At 44.5% G+C, this 22,652-nt stretch overlaps 1 protein-coding gene and 1 long non-coding RNA gene across 2 annotated transcripts; one reads left to right on the top strand and one right to left on the bottom strand.

The window, feature by feature from the left end:
• The first annotated feature begins 3,689 nt into the window (after positions 1 to 3,689).
• Positions 3,690 to 11,973, top strand: LOC141025678 (uncharacterized). The gene is made up of 2 exons (XR_012187904.1): positions 3,690 to 4,557; positions 11,678 to 11,973. It is a non-coding gene; the product is annotated as an uncharacterized lncRNA (long non-coding RNA).
• Positions 11,974 to 14,183: 2,210 nt separating this feature from the next.
• Positions 14,184 to 18,346, bottom strand: LOC120965380 (uncharacterized). Its single transcript, XM_045229358.2, has 5 exons — positions 17,833 to 18,346; positions 17,657 to 17,724; positions 16,523 to 16,621; positions 15,851 to 15,920; positions 14,184 to 15,741 (listed from the first exon to the last, which is right to left on the bottom strand). The coding sequence occupies exons 1-5, from the start codon at positions 17,846 to 17,848 to the stop codon at positions 15,713 to 15,715; spliced, it is 282 nt and encodes a 93-aa protein (XP_045085293.1). The 5' UTR covers positions 17,849 to 18,346; the 3' UTR covers positions 14,184 to 15,712.
• Between the last annotated feature and the right edge of the window lie 4,306 nt (positions 18,347 to 22,652).

Genomic DNA, 22,652 nt, shown 5'->3' on the forward strand with positions numbered 1-22,652 from the left:
TGGAAGCAACAACCTGTGTTCCAATTAATTAGATTATTTCCTGGGCATATCTTTTTCGATCCTCTGATTGCCTCCCTTTGGACGCCAACCAGAGTCTCAAGGGCTACCACCTATACACAGGTGCATTTTGCGTATAGAGCACAATCGAAAATACAACATTACGTACCTCGAAGCCTCTTAGCAGGCCCATGAAGGCTTCATTCAATCCGCTTTTCGCGGACTGAATCCTCTCAACCACCGTACCCATCAAGGTACGATGTTCCTCTGAGACAGACGAATATCGCAACATGTCCATCAGTGCGTCCGGCACCTCCGGATTCCTGGAAGCAGATGTGGGAGTACGGACTCCCTTTGAAAGGATATGTTTGTCGACCCTAGAGTCGTCTTCGGCTGTAAACCGGATAGTCTGTGGCCTTTATTGTCGGTCCCCGTAGGGACCGCACACCCCGGACCCTGGGCAGCCGAAGTTTCACCTTGGGGCGTTGTCTTCATTATCCTCTGTTGACCGGGAGAGATCCTCCGGGACGACACCTCGAAGTCGTCCGCCCTATTGGGCGAGGAAGCTTGTGGAGGATCCTTGCTTTCCATCATCTCCGGAAGAAGATCCCCCGAGGAAGAGGATTATTGAGGAAGACTGTGTGCTGGACTGCAAAACATATATTCTAGATGTTACCCTTGTAACAGGAAAAGGAACGGGATATGTTTAAAACACCTTTGTTCACTTACGATTCGGCTAAAGGCTTGTCCTTACGGAGGAACTGTGTGACAACGGCGCCTTCCGAGCCTGAACCGCCTGACAGGGGCGTCTTACCTCGCTTAGGAGCCTTTACCTCCCAACCTTCGGAGGCGGCCCTTTTCTTACCATGGGGAGAAAGAATGTCAGCTTCTCCTTCTTTTTGTCTTCGGAAGAGGGAGCCTTAATCTCCCTGGACTCAGTGTGTGGTGTACCTTCAGAATAGAGGCTACCTTTGCTTTCTTGCTCTCCTCATTGTCCTCTTTCACCGGCACCTGGTATGGTGCCGTGACCAGCATCCTTGTTAGCACAAGACTAGTTGAGTCTTTGGGAAGAGGGGCCGAACACCTAATTCACTCCGCCTTCTTTATCCAGCCCTGGAAGAAGATGGTTTTCTCAGTATCTTATCACGGGATATTTAACTAAACTGTGTTCAGGAGTCAAGTGCTTACCGAGGTATCCGGATATTTGCAGTCGAGGCCGATGTCCTCAGTGGTGTCCGGCCACAGTTTTCGTGTCCCGAAAAATAACTTCCACATTCCTCTCTGTGTCGCGCCGTAGAAGTGCTGAAGAGTTCGTGGTCCTTCTGGATTAAACTCCCACATACGAAGGGGCCGTCGCTGGCACGGAAGGACCCGGCGGACTAACATTACTTGAATCACGTGGATGAGATTGGTGTACTTCTCAAGGAGACTCCGGATGCGGCTCTGTAGAGTCTGCACTTCGTCGATTGATCCCCAGTCCAACCTTATTGATCCATGATGCAAGCTGAATTGGAGGGCCGGATTGGAACGCGGGTGTAGCTGCCCACTTGGTACCACGGGGTTCAGTGATGTAAAACCACTCCCGCTGCCATAAGTTGCAAGATTCTATGAAGGATCCTTTTAGCCAAGAAGCGTTGATGAGTTTACTCACTGTAGCACCACCGCACTCCGCTTGTTTCCCATCAACTACCTTCGGCTTCACATTAAAGGTCTTGAGCCACAAGCCGGAGTGGGGTTGAATACGGAGGAAGGCCTCGCACATGATAGTGAACGCCGAGACGTGAAGAAAGGAGTCCAGAGCTAGATCGTGAAAATCTAGCCCGCAGTAAAACATGAGCCATCAAACAAAGGGGGGAAGAGCGAACCCTAGCCCTCGGAGGAAGTGGGAGATGAATACGACCCTCTCGCCGGATCTGGGAGTAGGAATAACCTGCCCTTGAGCAGGAAGCATGTGGGGGATTTCCGCAGTCAGGTATCTTGCTGCCTGGAGCTTCGCAATATCCTCCTCTGTGACAGAGGAAGCCACCCACCGACCTTGAGGGCTGGGTCCGGACATGACTGGGAAGCTTGAAGCAATTAAATTGAACCTTGGGTGCTGGAACTCGAGGTTGGAGAGGTTGAGGAAAGGGTTGGCGTGAAGGAGCAAGACGGGCCTTAGCCCCTTTATAAAGGCAATGAATATCGAACGCCTCCTCCTAAGCCTAAAAAACTGCCTATTCCTAAAGAATCGTGCCAACAGAACCTTTGGGATACCCACGCCCGTATTGATGAGGATCCCGCAATAAGGGGACACGGTCTCTGCTTCGACAATACGTGCCAATGAAGATACAAGACCGAAGACTCTCTCCCGTGTCCGGATGGGACTCTCCTTGGCGTGGAAGGCAAGCTGGGCGCCCAGATATGAAGATTCCTTTCTCTGTAACCGACTTTGTACAACCCTAGTCCCCTCCGTGTCTATATAAACCGGAGGGCTTAGACCGTACGGGTGATCATAATCATAGTCATACATGCTATACTTTTAGGGTTTGAGCCATTACAATCTCGAGGTAGATCAACTATTGTAATACTCATATTCATCAAGATCAATCAAGCAGGAAGTAGGGTATTACCTCCATAGAGAGGGCACGAACCTGGGTAAACATTGTGTCCCCCGTCTCCTGTTACCATCAACCTTAGACGCACAGTTCGGGACCCCCTACCCGAGATCCGCCGGTTTTGACACCGACAGCTATGCCATGATGTCTTCGCCTAGATGTCCGTTGATGCTTCCAGAACCCCTCTTTCGTCATTACGACTCCTTCTACTTCCATCTTTCCCTTTTAGATGGCGCAAACGTTCTCTTGCGCTTAACATTCTCCGTGACATACATGACGTTCGGATCAACCCTTTGCAGTCATGACACACACGTCAGTTGGTGATCACTCTGTCACAGTTCTATTTTTGTTACTTTCCTAAATTTAGCTTTAAAGATTTTATACAGTTAGCCACACAGGAACGGCACACCCGACGAGCTTCACCCAACAACACACACACACACACCCGCCGGCGTGTTATCCTGCCAGTTTCTGATCTTGCACAATCCAGGCCGTACCAAGCCTCCCAGTCATGGCCTCCAAGTTGACCGCGACCCAATTCGTGCGAGCAAGATCTCACCAAACTCGGCTTGAAGAGAACGGAGCAACACTTGTGATCACTGTGATGCAACACGCGAAGGAGGACGCGTCTGTTTTGGTAGGGGCCGAGGCAAGTGTCACCTCTTGGGTCAGGTGTTCGTCTCCGTTGATCTGGTCGAGAGGGTTACATGACACGGAAGTAACAAGCTCGCAAAGCATGCATATGGTTAGGCGCAAGGCATGGTGTCGATCGATCTACTTGAACATATTCGAGTCACGAACTAGACCCAAATAACTTCTCCAGAGCCGGTAGACGGACGCACACCCTATGGAGGGAAAGAGTACCGAACTAGCCTGGATTGCACCTGTAAGTTCGTGTCGTAAGTGGTCATGTCCAAAGGCAAAAAACACCAATTCTTGACAAACACTGTTAGTGTTGCATGTGTATCCACACATGCATTTGACAATAGGACACGCACTGGCAAGCACACCGCGTTATGCATGCTACCTGTACACATCTCTAGATGCGCCAAACGCATCTTGTCGCCCTCCAGTTGAGGGTGGGTGGCAGTGAGATAATCATCAATAGACTCTGAGCTAAGAATGTCACAAAATAATTTGAAATTAGTACCTTGAGGAAATTGTTTGATGATTAGGTTAAATAAAACTACAAGGGAAAACATTATGTCATGAGAATAAAGGGTACAAAAAATACGCTAGTAATATATATTCCACTGTATTAGTGAAGCCTCTAATCAATGTAAAATCTGAATATAGATGGCATATGTATTATGGAGGGGAGCGGCGAGTCCTCAAAAAGGCAATGTTCACAAAAGTGTACCCCTTCTCTAGCTGATCACAATCATGCATTGGATGCTTCTTTTAGCCTTGATGCCAGCTATTTTCTATATATGTTAACATGTCTTATATAAATCCCTCTTTATTATTTACAACCATATTTTACTCATCTCTAGTACTACACATATATAAGGACCCACATGCAGAGTGAGTGTTAGAAATATCTCTCACAAACTACACTTGTTTTCCCGAGTCAAACAAAGTACGGTAGGTGAGTGCTTTAAATGTTGGTTCTTGAATCCCCCCTCCCGACCCTCGCGTCGCCCCCCCCGGGTGACTTGGGGGCGACTAGGGTTCCGCCGCCGCCACCACCCCTCCAACCCTCTCCTCCTCCCTCGCCGCCACTGGAGACGGCCACCAGGACAGCTAGCGCAGGCGCCGATCAAGGTGGCGGCGGGGAGTGCGGCACTTCATCCCTCTCGAAGGCCATTGGTACCTGGAGCGGCGGCCCCTGCCGGCGAGGACGCCTCGTATTGCGACCGCCGGCGTTCGCAGGCGGTGTGCTGGCCGGCGTACTCGGCCGTGAGGGCGGTGGGCCATTGGTGGACTTTTGGTCGCGGTGCAGATCTCATCTGCGTCAGATCTGGAGGTACGAGATCCCACCTCCCTGTTGCCTCTCTCGCTCTGTACGCCGTGGAGTGCGATTCGCTCGTTGGCTCCGGTGTTGGTGAGCATGGTGGAGTAGCTTGCGGCCTGGGGGAAACCCTGGCCGGCTTGGCCGGCCCGACGGGGGCGACGCCCAAGGGCGCCACTTTCTTCCATGGGGCGCTGCTGAGGTCCCAACTCTCCACCCCGACCTCCTGCCAGGGTGAAAACCCACAATCCCCTGCGGATTTGGCGGCTGCGGCGCCTTGCGCGTCGTGAACTTCCTGAAGTCATCGTCAGTGGTGTAGGGGCTCTGATGGGATGATGTGTAGGCGCAGGATTGATGTTGCTTGTGTCTCGAGATTGTGTGGATGCGGTGTGGGTTGTAGGCACCGTCGTCTCTTCTGGTTGGTGCTCTCCGGTGGCGGTGAATGCCTCTCGGCCCTGGTGACGCGGCTTCTCGATCCTGACGGTAGGGGATAGGGTTCGCCTTCCCGGTGGTTGTGGCTTCATGTAAACCAGAGAGACCTGGGTCTTCTCAATGGTGGTGCTTTGCTGCCTTGCCTCTCGCATTTTTGCTTGGTTCCCTGCTGCCTCCTCTTCAGCGTCTGACTCCATGAAGCTTTCCTTCTCCGACTAGTTGGGTGTGGTTAGTGGCGGTGTTGCCGACATGGCTTATCCCAAATCGAGGTGGTCGCCCTAGGTCCATCGTGCGATGTGAGGGTGGCATCCTTCTAGTTCTCAGGTGAGCTTCTCTAAATCTTGACACTACGTCACCTACAAGCCATGGCGAGGGGGTAGGGTCCCTCTTCGGTGACAGATAAGGAAGGTGTTATTTTCCCTCCTTCCCTAGGTGCTCCTGGAGCAATGTCCATCTTCGCGGCCGACTTTCTCATGCCCTGCTGCTCTGTCCTTGATTTGTAGGATACTAGTGTGGAGTACTCTGCTTCTAGCAAGATGTAATCTTCATTTTCCTTTCTTAGGTTAGATTATGTAGGCCGTGCTTTTGGTTTGCTTCCCAGCGTTCCCCTTTGTATGCGTTTGGTCGTCGTTCTCTGGGTCTTATGATCTAACTCCTGGCCGGTTGATGGCTTTGTTAATTCAAAGCCGGGCTCTTCACGAGCCTTCGTTCCAAAAATATCGGTTCTTTGGGTCTATCTTCAAGCATTCCCAGTTTCTTCTTCGGCCATGATGGCACACGTCAGAGCATCGCTCACATCAAGATCTATACTTCCACACCTACCTCTATTTTCAATTTGCAGTATCGAATCAATGCTAGTTTCTCCATAAGATCAATTTCTTGTTCTACTCCATGGTCCATCTCAAACCATCGCTTCTAGTGAGATATAAAATTTGAGTTCTACCACTTGATCTATTTGGAAGATAGCTACTGGTGTTTACATAAGATCTACACTTCGTCCTACTTCAAGATCCATGTCAAAGCATCGCCCACGAGAGATTTACTCTGACTCCGGAAGTCTTATAGCTTTGTTTTTGGCGAGATCCATACTTTACTCTCTGCCATGATCTTCTGGAAGCATCACTACCGTGATATCTATACTTTGAGCAATACCTTCCCATCTTACTTGGGGATCTATGGATCCTTATTTATGGTAATTGTGCATTATTTTTGGTGGATATTTGGATGGATCTAATCAATTGAGAGGTGGTTGTGCTTTTGTCTTATTCTCCACTAAGTCACGAAATTAATCCTTACCTGTAGTATCATACCATACTTGTTAAACATATTCATAACAAAAAGGGTGGTTCTTCTCTAGCTTATAAAGCCAAGCTTGCATTCACATCACTACCTTTCGCTAGAGCACATGAGATACCCGAAATACACACCATTATTTTTAGGGAAGTGAAATGCATTTTTCCATTATATGTAAACAGTGTTAGTGGCATATAATATCATGTGTTTAGAACCACGGACATACTGTAAAGAAGGTTTCAATCATAAAGATTACTTTCTTATAGTGACTCAGGCTTGAAACAAGAATGATGGTGCACGTTTGCTCTTAGGCACTACCACATTGGAGCACCTTATCGCTAGAGATGTCAATGTAGTACATTTTACCCTAAAACACACGTACTTGTTCCTTTCCTTTTCTTTTTCTGTGCTGCTTGTCTGAGAAAGCACGCACACATATTTCTAGTGGATTGTCTCTAGTATTAATGATGAGTATGGACGGCATAGCGAGGTGGAAGGGCATACGTTACCTGTGGAGAGAGAGCATGGCCGCGCTGAGGCTGGGAGCACCGGCGCCGCATGGTGGCATCAGCTTGGCTGCTTCCACCCTCACAGCCTTGTGGTTCCAGTACTTGAGGGACGACCGGTGGCGCACCTCGGCGTGGTCATCTCCGCTTCGAGTGCGGGATTATGCGCGGGCGGCCTTCATATGGCCCTATTGGATGGCACGGGTGCGTCTAGCCCTGTGATGCCGTTGCCGCCGCAACAGCCGAAGTTGGGTGCGTGGAAGGTGTGCATGGCAACGTTGTAGAGATGGTGGCTCACGAGGGCAGAGGGTGAGCACACCGCTACCGACAGGTGTGGGACGTGACCCAATGGCTTGTGCTGCTCGAGCAAGGTGCGGGTGATGCCAGTAGCGCGAGGCCTGGGGGGAGAGTGGGAGGGGAGCGTGTGTTGGCTTACCTGCGTGATTGGAGTGAAACGACAATGAAGAAGGAGACAACAAAGAGGCTACTACATGGGAGATGCTGATCCGATGCGAGGCTCCTCCTCAGTCTATGCACTTGCAGTTGTTGTTCGGGACATCGTGTCACCTAGCCACTCCATACCCAGACTGGAGGCAATGGACATGAATCACATGATGAGGTAGCCGAAATCCCACTCTGGCGTGGTTTTGCTCTCGGTATTCTTAGTTCTTGCCGTGTCATGTTTTCTGAGATATAGTACAAATTTACCTTTTCGTTTCCTTTCGTTTGGTGTGCTTAAATGTTTTGCGGCAAGTCGGCCAATTGGAGCAGGGCCTATCAGGTTACTGGTCTCTTTGCTGGATTTTGCCAATTTGGGCCAGCCAACCAAACTAGCAAATGTTGGCAAAATACGGAAACAAGAACAGATCAGAAGACGCTGTCAGGTACCAGATAGGCCCTGCTCCAATCGTCCGGCTTGTTGCAAAATACACACGCACACCGAAAGAAAGAAAACCAAAATAAAATAAAATTCTAACTCGACCGCACATAACACGACACGGGAAGAAGTAAGAAAGCCGAGAGCAAAATCATGTGAGAGGGGGATTTTGGCCACCTCATCTTTTTTTGAGAGTTATTTTGGCCACCTCATCATGTGGTTCATGTCCATTGTCGCCAGGCTGGGTTCGGAGGGGCTGGGAGACGCAACGCCCCGAGCAGCAACTCTGAATGCCTCAACTGAGAGGAGCCTTTCATCGGAGCAATGTATCTCATGTAGCATCCTCCTCCCTGCCTCCTTCTTGGCTGCCATTTCACTCTGATCATGCACGCGAGTCAACACACACTCCCTCACACTCTTTGCATATGCCTCGCGCTGACGGCATTGCCTGCACCTCGCTCGAGAAGTTCAAGCCTTTGGGTCGCACTCCTCCCCCGCCGGCAGTTGTGCTCACCCTCTGCGCCCGTGAGTCACTTGCTCTACAACGTTGCCACGCACACCTTTCAGGGATCCAACATTAGCAGTTGCGGCGGCAACAACATCGCAGGGCTAGATGCACCCGTGCCGCTCTAGCGAGGCCATAGGAAGCACTCCCACAGCTACCGCGAGCCGCCAGCGCACACTCCCGCTCCCGAATTGAAGTTGGTCCTCGACACGGTACATGAACCACAAGGTGGTGTGGGAAGATGCATCAAAGATGATGTCTCCATCAGGCGCCGGTGGTCCCAGCGTCAGGGTGGCCACACTCTGGCTCCACTGGTACACAAGTCCCTTCTCCTCACTATACCATCCGTAATGATCATTACTACTTGCGTGTATTGTCATAGGTCTCTACTGGTTCTTGTCACATGCAGTTCTATGACTCAGTTACACTTTTTTGGACTCACCCAACACATTAAGCATGTATTTTTCCATGCCAGCAGTGACATACATCCATCACATTAAGCATCAATGCATCACACTAAACAATGCCATTAATAGTTCTCATTGTCCTTGTTCTCATTTACCTTTAGTATGTCTACACATACGGATATGATCTTCATAACCATCTACTGGACATGCATGCTAGATACATAGAAATATACTGCTTAGTTGTTAGTAACCCACATAGACAATGACATCGTCGGTGCGAGGCTGCTCCGTGGATCGAGTTCTCGTCATGCCGTTGTCCTTGTTGTGTAATACTATTTTTGCTAAGATGGTTTCCATGATGGCGATAAAATCCGTAGAGGAGACTCACACCAATGTCGGCGAGAAGCAGCCAAAGAAGGAGAAGCAACAGCTTAGGTAGTAGCCGCAGTGTCTGGTGCAGGTCCAGAGGCGGAGAAGCTGACCACCAACAAGGTGTGTCGTCAGGTCTCCCTCAAGATCAAAAACCACGCGGTGGCAAAGGCGTCGACACGCAGACAGAGACAGAGAAACTGATGTTGCCACCAAGCACCCACGGTCCCAACTTCCATGGCACCCCGCCCATCCGTCCTCGTGCCGCAGCCCTCTAACTCTACAGGTGAGCACTCCCCGCGGACTTATAGTATTGTACACATCGGTGATCATTCACATTGGATACATTTTCAAAGTTAAAAGAAGTGTTCAAAGGTCACCATGGGATGAGCCCTTCCTTCACGGTTGTCTCGGTACGGTCAGTCCGGTTAGAGCCATTGCCTGTGGGTCGGATCACGTCTAGTCCAGTCAGGTCTAGTCAGCATCAGCTTAAGTTGTCAGGGCGTCCGCCCAATCTTTATAAATGGAAGCGTGTTTCTCTACACTACGAGATACTAGAGCTAAATGTATAGACAATGCTTGAACTTGCTGTCTATATTCACTTTCGTGCCCTAGTTGCATAATACCAAAAACTGGTGCAAAAAATTGGCTAATGCATTCAATTTGGAGTACTCGCCTTCTAAGACGTTATCTGTCGATGTGAACTGATATTCCTTTGTAGGCTAACAAGTGGGGGGCGCATATAAGAGGAGGGCGGAGAGAGCGAGCGTCACTCAATTACAGTGTTGTCAGTTACACTTTTGGACTCAACCAACACATTGATCATTTTTCCTCAATTACCTAAACCTACACATGCACCTCGGGTTGTTAACATATATGTGAGTCATTTGGACTCAGCAAGTAAATTACCAAGGATACTAAACTAACAATGCTTATGGGTTGGATGTGGATAAGGTGGTGAGGTTGCACCAAGCAATATAAACCAACTATTCCTATATCTAGCGCATTGAGGAAGGCATCGATTGATCACAAACTGCGTTGCGGTGGCCACCCTCCCCCTTTCTACTGTTCTTCTCCACCAAAAAGTCTCAAACTCTAGTGGCTTCTATGAAATCAATGTGTGTTGAGGTCAATTGAGAGGAACATAAGCTCAAATTGTTAATAAGTAGTATCTGACTCGACCGCACATAACACGACACGGGAAGAAGTAAGAAAGCCGAGAGCAAAATCATGTGAGAGGGGGATTTTGGCCACCTCATCATGTGGTTCATGTCCATTGTCGCCAGGCTGGGTTCGGAGGGGCTAGGAGACGCGACGCCCCGAGCAGCAAACTGTGAATGCCTCAACTGAGAGGAGCCTTTCATCGGACCAATGTATCTCATGTAGCATCCTCCTCCTTGCCTCCTTCTTGGCTGCCATTTCACTCTCATCATGCATGTGAGTCAACACACACTCCCTCACACTCTTTGCATATGCCTCGCGCTGAAGGCATTGCCTACACCTCGCTCGAGAAGTTCAAGCCTTTGGGTCGCACTCCTCCCCCGCCGGCAGTTGTGCTCACCCTCTGCGCCCGTGAGTCACTTGCTCTACAACGTTGCCACACACACCTTTCAGGGATCCAACATCAGCAGTTGTGGCGGCAACAACATCGCAGGTCTAGATGCACCCGTGCCGCTCCAGCGAGGCCATAGGAAGCACTCCCACAGCTACCGCAATCTGCCAGCGCACACTCCTGCTCCCGAGTCAAAGTTGGTCCTCGACAAGGTACATGAACCACAAGATGGTGTGGGAAGATGTGGCAAAGATGATGTCTCCATCAGGCGCCGGTGGTCCCAGCGTCAGGGTGGCCACACTCTGGCTCCACTGGTACACAAGTCCATTCTCCTCACTATACCATCCGTAATGATCATTACTACTCGTGTGTATTGTCGTAGGTCTCTACTGGTTCTTGTGACATGCAGTTCTATGACTCAGTTACACTTTTTTGGACTCACCCAAGACATTAAGCATGTTTTTTTCCATGCCAGGACTGACATCCATCCATCACATTAAGCATTAATGCATCACACTAAACAATGCCATTAATAGTTCTCATTGTCCTTGTTCTCATTTACCTCTAGTATGTCTACACATACGGATATGATCTTCATAACCATCTACTGGACATGCATGCTAGATACATAGAAATATACTGTTTAGTTGTTAGTAACCCACATAGACAATGACATCGTCTGTGTGAGGCTGCACCGTGGATCTAGTTCTCGTCATGCCGTTGTCCTTGTTGTGTAATACTATTGTTGCTCAGATGGTTTCCATGATGGCGAAAAAATCCGTGGAGGAGACTCACACCAATGTCGGCGAGAAGCATGCAGCCAAAGAAGGAGCAACAGCAGCTTAGGTAATAGCCACAGTGTCTGGTGCAGGTCCAGAGGCAGAGAAGCTGACCACCAACAAGGTGTGTCGTCAGGTCTCCCTCAAGATCAAGAACCACACGGTGGCAAAGGCGTCGACACACAGGCAGAGACAGAGAAACTGATGCTGCCACCGAGCACCCACGGTCCCAACTTCCATGGCACCCCGCCCATTGATACGTCTCCAACGTATCTATAATTTATGAAGTATTCATGCTATTATATTATCTATTTTCGATGTTTATGGGCTTTACTAAACACTTTTATATTATTTTTTGGGACTAACCTATTAACCGGAGGCCCGGCCCAAATTGCTATTTTCATGCCTATTTCAGTGTTTCGAAGAAAAGGAATATCAAACGGAGTCCAAATGGAATGAAACCTTCATCATCCCGACGCTATCCATGACGAGGAGGGAGTAGTTCACCCTCGGGGCTGAGGGTATGTACCAGTAGCTATGTGTTTGATCACTCTCTCTCGTGTTCTTGAGGTGGTACGATCTTGATGTACCGCGAGCTTTGCTATTATAATTGGATCTTATGATGTTTCTCGCCCTCTACTCTCTTGTAATGGATTGAGTTTTCCCTTTGAAGTTATCTTATCGAATTGAGTCTTTAAGGATTTGAGAACACTTGATGTATGTCTTGCATGTGCTTATCTGTGGTGACAATGGGATATCACGTGATTCACTTGATGTATGTTTTGGTGATCAACTTGCGGGTTCCGTGACCTCGTGAACTTATGCATAGGGGTTGGCACACGTTTTCGTCTTGACTCTCCGGTAGAAACTTTGGGGCACTCTTTGAAGTTCTATGTGTTGGTTGAATAGATGAATCTGAGATTGTGTGATGCATATCGTATAATCATACCCACGGATACTTGAGGTGACATTGGAGTATCTAGGTGACATTAGGGTTTTGGTTGATTTGTGTCTTAAGGTGTTATTCTAGTACGAACTCTATGATAGATCGAACGGAAAGAATAGCTTCATGTTATTTTACTACGGACTCTTGAATAGATCGATCAGAAAGAATAACTTTGAGGTGGTTTCGTACCCTACAATAATCTCTTCGTTTGCTCCGCTATTAGTGACTTTGGAGTGACTCTTTGTTGCATGTTGAGGGATAGTTATATGATCCAATTATGTTATTATTGTTGAGAGAACTTGCACTAGTGAAAGTATGAACCCTAGGCCTTGTTTCCTAGCATTGCAATACCGTTTACGCTCACTTTTATCGCTTGCTACCTTGCTGTTTTTTTATTTTCAGATTACAAAACCCTATATCTACTATCCATATTGCACTTGTATCACCATCTCTTCGCCGAACTAGTGCACCTATACAATTACCATTGTATTGGGTGTGTTGGGGACACAAGACTCTTTGTTATTTGGTTGCAGGGTTGCTTGAGAGAGACCATCTTCATCCTACGGCTCCCACGGATTGATAAACCTTAGGTCATCCACTTGAGGGAAATTTGCTACTGTCCTACAAACCTCTGCACTTGGAGGCCCAACAACGTCTACAAGAAGAAGGTTGTGTAGTAGACATCAAGCAGTTTCTGGCGCCGTTGCCGGGGAGGTTAGTGCTTGAAGGTATATTTTTAGATCTTGTAATCGAATCTTTTTGCTTGTTTTATCACTAGTTTAGTTTATAAAAGAAAACTACAAAAAAATGGAATTAAGGGTGCCTCATATGCTTCATCTTTTTAATGTCTTTCGTGAAAATGATGGGAAGGAAAATTGTGCTCAAGTACTAGAAGAAGAATTACATAGAATGCTTGGCATAAAATACGTGAATGATGAGCATGATTGCAATGTTGTTAGTATGAATTCTTTGAATACCCATGATGCTAATGATATGCAAAGCCACAAGCTTGGGGATGCTATGTTTGATGAAGATGATATGTTTAGTCCCCCAAGTTTTGATGAGAAAATTTATTATGATGAAATCATGCCTCCTATTTATGATGATTATTGTGATGACACGTATGCTATAAAGAATAAAGATAACCATGAAACTTGTCGTCATGATTTTAATTTTTAATTGGATTATGCTTCACATGATAGTTATTTTGTTGAGTTTGCTCCCACTACTATTCCGAATGAGACGAATTTTGCTTATGTGGAGAGTAATAAATTTTCTATACTTGTAGATCATGAAAAGAATGCTTTAGGTGCTGGTTATATTGTGGAATTCATTCATGATGCTACTGAAAATTATTATGAGTGAGGAATATTTGCTTGTAGGAATTTCAATAATATCAAGTTTCCTCTCTATGTGCTTAAAATTTTGAAGTTATGCTTGTTTTGTCTTCCTATGCTAGTTGATTATTGTTCCCATAAGTTGTTTGCTCACAAAATCACTATGCATAGGAAGTGGGTTAGACTTAAATGTGCTAGTCATATTCTTCATGATGCTCTCTTTATGTTTCAATTCTTATCTTTTATGTGAGCATCATTGAAATCATCATGCCTAGCTAGGGGCGTTAAACGTTAGCGCTTGTTGGTAGGCAACCCAATTTTATTTTTGTTCCTTGCTTTTTGCTCCTGTTTAGCAATAAATAATTCATCTAGCCTCTGGTTAGATGTGTTTTTATGTTTTAATTAGTGTTTGTGCCAAGTAGAACCTTTGGGAAGACTTGGGTGAAGTCTTTTTGATCTTGCTGTAAAAAACAGAAACTTTAGCGCTCACGAGATTAGCTACAACTTTTTACTGGAGAGTGCTATTTAGTTGATTCTTTTTGCAGATGATTAATAGACAAATTCCTCAGGTCCACCAATTTATTTCAGAATTTTAGGTCTTCCAGAAGTATACGTTTTATACAGATTACAACAGACTGTTCTGTTTTTGACAGATTCTGTTTTCTATGTGTTGTTTGCTTATTTTAATGAATCTATGAGTAGTACCGGAGGGTATGAACCATATAGAAGTTGAAATACAGTAGATATTACACCAATATGAATTTAGAATGAGTTCACAACAGTACCTAAGTGGTGATTTATTTTCTTATACTAACGGAGCTTACGAGTTTTTTGTTAAGTTTTGTGTTGTGAAGTTTTCAAGTTTTGGGTAAAGATTCGATGGACTATGAAATAAGGAGTGGCAAGAGCCTAAGCTTGGGGATGCCCCGGAAGGCATCCCCTCTTTCGTCTTCGTTCATCGGTAACTTTACTTGGAGTTATATTTTTATTCACCACATGATATGTGTTTTGCTTGGAGCGTCAATTTATTTTGTTAGGATTTGCTTGCTGTTATTTAGAACAATGTTTTGCATCTTTTATTTCAATAAAAGTGGCATTGATAGCCTTTACTATGCCTATTTTACAAGTCTACATGTTGCTGTTTCAAAACAGAAAGTTTACCGCTGTTGCAAAAATTCCTTAGAAAAGTCAGAATGTGATAAAATGTTGAAACCTTTTGCATAATAAGATCTGATAAATTTACTACAGTGGGAATTTTCGTTCATAATTTTTAGATCTAGGGAAGTATGGATCTTGCTGCATTCTTTACAGGCTGTCCTGTTTAGGCAGATTGCTATTATGTTTGCATTGTTTGCATATGTTTGCTTCTTTAATGATTCTATTTGAGGATAGGACTATTAAATAAGCAGAGGCATTTAGTATGCAATGTTGAGTAATAATGTTAGTGATTTGCTACATTAGAGTATGATAAGGTTTTTGCATTGGTTTATACTAACTTATCCCACAAGTCCTTGTTGAGTTTTGTGTGGATGAAGCTTTTGAGATTTAGGGAGACCGTGATATGAGAGGAATTAAGGAGACAAAAAAGCTCAAGCTTGGGGATGATTAAGGTATCCCAAGATAATATTTCAAGACACTACAAGAGGAACACCCCTTCAGCAACACATTGATGCGTTGTCGTATATCCATATAACCGTTGCTAAGGTCTACATCAACGGATTATTATGCGTTGCCGTTGGTGGCGTTGCAAGGTTCTACAACAACATATATAATTGCGTTGGTAAACCACGTGAAGATGTGTTGCAATGTAGCAATGTATATATTTGGAGCATAACAACGCTTCGTATGCTTTGGTGGCTAACCTACACGAACTAATTTTCAAGCTGACATAATATACGCTTCTATGCATTGTTAGATAGCATGAGGTACTATTTTATATATTGCGAACAACAATTGCTAGACCAATACCGATAGTGCACAGGAGCAGTGATCCAGTGAACAGAAATACTTCATATATTAAATCAACTCGGTTGTATTACATGGAACACAATCCAAACAGTACATACATGATTTTCTATACATTGACCATGAAAATGACATACTACACTGTAGACATAAAACTATCTGGTAGCATCCCATTCTCCACCTTGCATTCAACAACATCCATTCATCTTGGCAATCTTCGGCAACAAAGAACTGCCATGAATGAGTAAAGTAACATTAGAGAAAAAAATCAGGTCAATAGAGCAATTAAAAAGGAGAAACATACAAAGGTTGAAGGCCATGTTTAAGTTTTAGTCAGTACCTTCTTCGTCTTCCCACGATTCATTCTGCTCGATAACCTTCAATGACATTGTTACGAGATGATCACCACCCTGCCCATCACTCAGTATTCGGTCTGATTGGCAAAGGCCAACGTAACAACTGAAATAAATTTAGCATATAGAAATGGAAGCCCGCATGTAACACTTATTCTGGAGTTGATCCTTTGTTGAAGGCTCACATCGGTCTAGTTTAATCTGAATGATCAACAAAAATCCTTGTCTTTTCTTATTCCCATATGAGACTTGATTTAAGTGTAACAATGCTTAAATCAGTACTAGGAATCCCACTGTATTAGGCACTCATCTCAAAATTTGTTTCCGTGATCTTTTTCTTTTCTTTTTCACATGTCGCAAGCCAAACATACATTAGGACCATATATCGAGCATTGTAGACGTGCATGTCGTAATAAACATGTTTCTCTCTTGGCACAAAAAGAAAATTATCATCCTAAGGTCAAAGATTATGGTCACATTTCATTGTAATATACACAAAAAATGTAAATTGTATGCTCCGCTGGGTAATTGCAACTTTAAGATACAAACACACACAATGTTCTCTTTTTCTCCAAACATCTAAATAAAGAAGATAACTTGAACTAACCTCACAAAAAGAAAACTAGAACTAATATAATGAAACTGATTGTGTAACTTACATTTAGGTGTACATTTTGTTCCATCGAACTTCTGCAGACCGACACAAGTCCCTTTGACAGCATTGTCGTTGTACACCAGTATTGTACGTATATTCCTACCTGTGTATTTGGGAATACAGTCCATGTAAATAACAAACTAGGTTTCTGTGTATTTTGTCACCAGTTCCTCCAGGCAAGTCTGAAAGGAACCCAAATGTGCTATCCTGATCCATAGAAGTCTCAGTCAATGCAACTCATGATATAACTTCTTTCTAAAATGCTTCCTATATTATAAGCACCTTTCGTAGACAGTTAAACTGAAAATGCAATATAGAGCTCTGAAGCACCCATCTATGCACCGGCCATTCACAAGGAGAGTACTAACATAATTTATGCACCCATTAATGCATATCTGCTGCTGCATATTCAAAGTACATAGTTTTAGTCGGTACTAACTACTCCTGGGTGCTAAGATATATGATGCACATCACCTCGGTGCTAGGATTAGCAGTAATTCTTAGGCATTAGCAGAATTTTTTCTCTCTGTTCATCTCAAATTTACCAATGATTTTGAGCGTAATAAAAAAACACAATTTACCTCATGAATATAGTGATTTACTCAACTAGGCACTAAGCATCATCAATCACACACAAAACTAATCAATCGCCAAATGAACTAAAATAGCAGATTCATTCTAGAAAAACTTTCTTTGACTGAGAACAACTCATTAGACTATCCCAACGAATTAGTCATTCCAAACATAAAAATAAATGTATCAATTACACACTGTTTGAAAGCAGTACCATGTGTTAGTTTTCTGTGTACATTAGTTTGCATTAACAATTTCCCTGATTGCACGACTGCATCAGCATGAGTAGGCATTAGCATGCAAAATATTAAGAAGCTATAATTCAACTGAAGTAAACTTGCAGAAGCAATCCATTTTGTAATTCACGGCTCTCAACGGTTTTCTGTAGCAGATCTGAGGCCAAAACAAGTTGGACCAAACAACACCACTCTACTATTAAGCATCAAAAGAATAGAATAAATTACGATTCCAAGCTCTAGTCTAGTGTGTACGCCTATCCGAGGGGGTTAAGTGGGCATATGCAGCTTTGATTTATGATTGGAGGGAGTTGGTAGTTGTCCCATACATTGGCTGGATGAACGGAGGGGCTGATGACGTGCCGACTAGATCCTTGCTCTGGTAGTCCATGCATGTCTTCGGTGTTGCACATGGTGGCAGTAGTATGAGTGAGGGATAGAGGTAGAAGTAAACACTCACAATTACACTGTCTCAAAGGCGGGAATGAAAAGGGGAGGGACAAACCATCATGGCTAGGCATCCTCTGATTTACGAAGTGGAGTGATATGTATACCGGTGCAAGCCAGCGCCAGCGGCGGCGGATCAGGCTGACTGATCAGGTTAGCGCAGATCGTCGTCACGATGACCGGCAAAGAATCCGCCATGGTCTACCAGACAGAAAACAAGATAGGTAAGAGAAGAGAGGGTCAGGGGAGGAGTGGCTTACTGAACCGGCAGACGTCGGAGTCGAGGTAGCCAAGGTGGAGCAGCACCGCCAAGGCCGACCGGCAGCCGCACATGCGGCAATTTGGCACGGATTAGTAGGGCGACAAACCAGAGGAGGCGTGGTCTGTGGCAACTAGGATTTCTGCTGGCCGCACGTAGGAGAGCGGAGGACGTCGCCATGGTTCGGGATCGCAGAAAAGTGGTGAGAAGTAGCCGATCCGATGAGCGGCGACGCAGTAGAGCGCCGTAGCTCGCCAGATTTAGAGGCGGCGGCGTTGTGGTCACAGAGAAATAAGATTTGGCTGGTGAGCTACTTCTAAAGGGGGAGTTAGAGATAATGTGATTTTTTTCTGTAGATGTGAAGGTGGGTACGGGGAGAGGTTAGCAAGTCATGCGAGGTGGTAGGTGGGAGGTTGACCAAACAACACATAGTCCAGATTCGTTGGTAGATATGCATTGTTATATGGGGTTTTTGTTGTTGTAGTGAGAAGTCTCAAGCGTCTAAGCTTGGGGATGCCCCGGTTGGCATCCTACCTTTCTTCTTCGACAACTATCAGTTAGTATCGGTTGATCCTAAGTTTTTGCTTCTTCACATGATGTTTGCTATTCTTAGAATATCATTTTATTTTGTTTTGCATGCTGTTTGAATAAAATATCAAGATCTGAAATTCCTAAATGGGAGAGTCTTCACATAGCTACATAATTATTTAACTACTCATTGATCTTCACTTATATCTTTTTGGAGTAGTTTGTCATTTACTCGTGTGCTTCACTTATATCCTATGAGTAAATGGTTGAATTAATTGAATATAATAAATCTGAAATTATACATGTTTCATATGCTTATCCCTTGGGGAGTAATGACTTCACATATAAGAAGTAGAGGTGGTAAATTTATTGAAGGTTAGCAAACATTGTATTGATCACTTGAACAATTCATGAAAGAATATTGAGGGAAGAGAGATTTCACATATAAATATACTATCTTGGACATCTTTTGTAATTGGGAGCACTCATTAAAATATGACATGCTAAAAGGTTGATGTTGGACAAGGAAGACAACATAATGGGTTATGTTTTCTTATATCCGAAATAAAGTATATTGCCATGGATCATCCAACATGCTGAGCTTGCCTTTCCCCCTCATGCTATCCAAATTCTTTGCACCAAGTAGAGATACTACTTGTGCTTCCAAAAATCCCTTAAACTAGTATTGCCATGAGAGTCTACCATACCTACCTATGGATTGAGTAAGATCCTTCAAGTAAGTTGTCATCGATGCATGCAATAAAAATTGCTCTCTAAATATGTATGATCTATTAGTGTGGAGAAAATAAGCTTTATACGATCTTGTGATGTGGAAGCAATAAAAGCGACGGACTGCATAATAAAGGTCCCTATCACAAGTGGCAATATAAAGTGACGTTCTTTCGCATTAAGATTTTGTGCATCCAACTATAAAAGCGCATGACAACCTCTGCTTCCCTCTGCGATGGGCCTATCTTTTATTCTTGTCTTTTACCTTATGCAAGAGTCATGGTGATCTTCACCTTTCCTTTTTACATTTTATCCTTTGGCAAGCACATTGTGTTGGAAAGATCCTGATATATATATATATATCCAATTGGATGTAAGGCATCATGAACTATTATTGTTGACATTACCCTTGAGGTAAAAGGTTGGGAGGCGAATCTATAAGCCCTATCTTTCTCTATGTCTGATTGAAACTTTGAACCCATAAATATCGCGTGAGTGTTAGCAATTGTGAAAGACTTAAATGATAGTTGAGTATGTGAAGTTTGCTGAATCAAACCTCTGACATAGACTCTTCCTGAAAATAAGATGAATTGTAATTGTTTGATGACTAATAACACGGTTTTTTAGTTTTCAAGAAAGTTTATGATCTATACTTTAACGTGTGAATAGTTTGTTACTTGATTATGAAAAGTTTTATGAGATGAGCTACTGTTATGACATATGATGATGCTAGAAAAGGTGATTGAAATTATCATTGATCAAACTTGTGCACCTGCTAGCATTCATACTTCATAAATTATTTCTTTTATCATTTACCTACTCGAGGACGAGCAGGAATTAATCTTGGGGATGCTGATACGTCTCCAACGTATCTATAATTTATGAAGTATTCATGCTATTATATTATCTGTTTTGGATGTTTATGGGCTTTACTAAACACTTTTATATTTTTTTGGGACTAACCTATTAACCGGAGGCCCATCCCAAATTGTTGTTTTCATGCCTATTTCAGTGTTTCGAAGAAAAGGAATATCAAACGGAGTCCAAACGGAATGAAACCTTCGGGAGAGTTATTTTTGGAACAGAAGCAATCCAGGAGACTTGGAGTAGACGTCAGGGAAGCTTCGAGGAAGCCACGAGGCAGGGAGGCGTGCCCTACCCCCTGGGCGCGCACCCCACCCTCGTGGGCCCCTCGTGCCTCCCCTGACCGACTTCTTTCGCCTATATATGTCCATATACCCTAAAAACATCGAGGAACAGAATGGATCGGGAGTTCCGCCGCCGCAAGCCTCTGTAGCCACCAAAAACCAATCAGGACCCTGTTCTGGCACCCTGCCGGAGGGGGGAACCCTCATCGGTGGCCATCTTCATCATCCCGACGCTATCCATGACAAGGAGGGAGTAGTTCACCCTCGGGGCTGAGGGTATATACCAGTAGCTATGTGTTTGATCTCTCTCTCTCATGTTCTTGAGGTGGTACGATCTTGATGTACCGCGAGCTTTGCTATTATAGTTGGATCTTATGATGTTTCTCCCCCTCTACTCTCTTGTAATGGATTGAATTTCCCTTTGAAGTTATCTTATCGGATTGAGTCTTTAAGGATTTGAGAACACTTGATGTATGTCTTGCATGTGCTTATCTGTGGTGACAATGGGATATCACGTGATTTACTTGATGTATGTTTTGGTGATCAACTTGCGGGTTCCGTGACCTCGTGAACTTATGCATAGGGGTTGGCACACGTTTTCGTCTTGACTCTCAAGTAGAAACTTTGGGGCACTCTTTGAAGTTCTATGTGTTGGTTGAATAGATGAATCTGAGATTGTGTGATGCGTATCGTATAATCATACCCACGGATACTTGAGGTGACATTGGAGTATCTAGGTGACGTTAGGGTTTTGGTTGATTTGTGTCTTAAGGTGTTATTCTAGTACGAACTCTATGATAGATCGAACAAAAAGAATAGCTTCATGTTATTTTACTACGGACTCTTGAATAGATCGATCAGAAAGAATAACTTTGAGGTGGTTTCGTACCCTACAATAATCTCTTCGTTTGTTCTCCGCTATTAGTGACTTTGGAGTGACTCTTTGTTGCATGTTGAGGGATAGTTATATGATCCAATTATGTTATTATTGTTGAGAGAACTTGCACTAGTGAAAGTATAAACCCCAGGCCTTGTTTCTTTGCATTGCAATACCGTTTACGCTCACTTTGATCGCTTGCTACCTTGTTGTTTTTATATTTTCAGATTACAAAATCCTATATCTACTATCCATATTGCACTTGTATCACCATCTCTTCGCCGAACTAGTGCACCTATACAATTTACCATTGTATTGGGTGTGTTGGGGACACAAGACTCTTTGTTATTTGGTTGCAGGGTTGCTTGAGAGAGACCATCTTCATTCTATGCCTCCCATGGATTGATAAACCTTAGGTCATCCACTGGATGGAAATTTGCTACTGTCCTACGAACCTCTGCACTTGGAGGCCCAACAACGTCTACAAGAAGAAGGTTGTGTAGTAGATATCACCCATCCATCCTCGCGCCGCAGCCCTCTAACTCTACAGGTGAGCACTCCCCACGGACTTATAGTATTGTACACATCGGTGATCATTCACGTTGGATACATTTTCAAAGTTAAAAGAAGTGTTCAAATGTCACCATGGGATGAGCCCTTCCTTCACGGTTGTCTCGGTATGGTCAGTCCGGTAAGAGCCATTGCCTGTGGGATCGGATCACGTCTAGTCCAGTCAGGTCTAGTCAGCATCAGCTTAAGTTGTCAAGGCGTCCGCCCAATCTTTATAAACGGAAGTGTGTTTCTCTACACTACGAGATACTAGAGGTAAATGTATAGACAGTGCTTAAACTTGCCGTCTATATTCACGTTCGTGCCCTAGTTGCATAATACCAAAAACTGGTGCAAAAAATGGGCTAATGCATTCAATTTGGAGTACTCGCCTTCTAAGATGTTATCTGCCGATGTGAACTGTTATTCCTTTGTAGGGTAACAAGTGGGGGGAGGATATAAGGCGCATATAAGAGGAGGGCGGAGAGAGCGAGTGTCACTCAATTACAGTGTTGTCAGTTACACTTTTGGACTCAACCAACACATTGATCAATTTTCCTCAATTACCTAAACCTACACATGCACCTCGGGTTGTTAACATATATGTGAGTCGTTTGGACTCAGCACGTAAATTACCAAGGATACTAAACTAACAATGCTTATGGGTAGGATGTGGATAAGGTGGTGAGGTTCCACCAAACAATATAAACCAACTATTCCTATATCTAGCGCATTGAGGAAGGCATCGATTGATCACAAACTGCGTTGAAGTGGCCACCCTCCCCCTT

This window comes from Aegilops tauschii, chromosome 1 (genome assembly GCF_002575655.3).
Source record: "Aegilops tauschii subsp. strangulata cultivar AL8/78 chromosome 1, Aet v6.0, whole genome shotgun sequence".
In the NCBI taxonomy this organism is placed as follows: Eukaryota; Viridiplantae; Streptophyta; class Magnoliopsida; order Poales; family Poaceae; genus Aegilops; species Aegilops tauschii.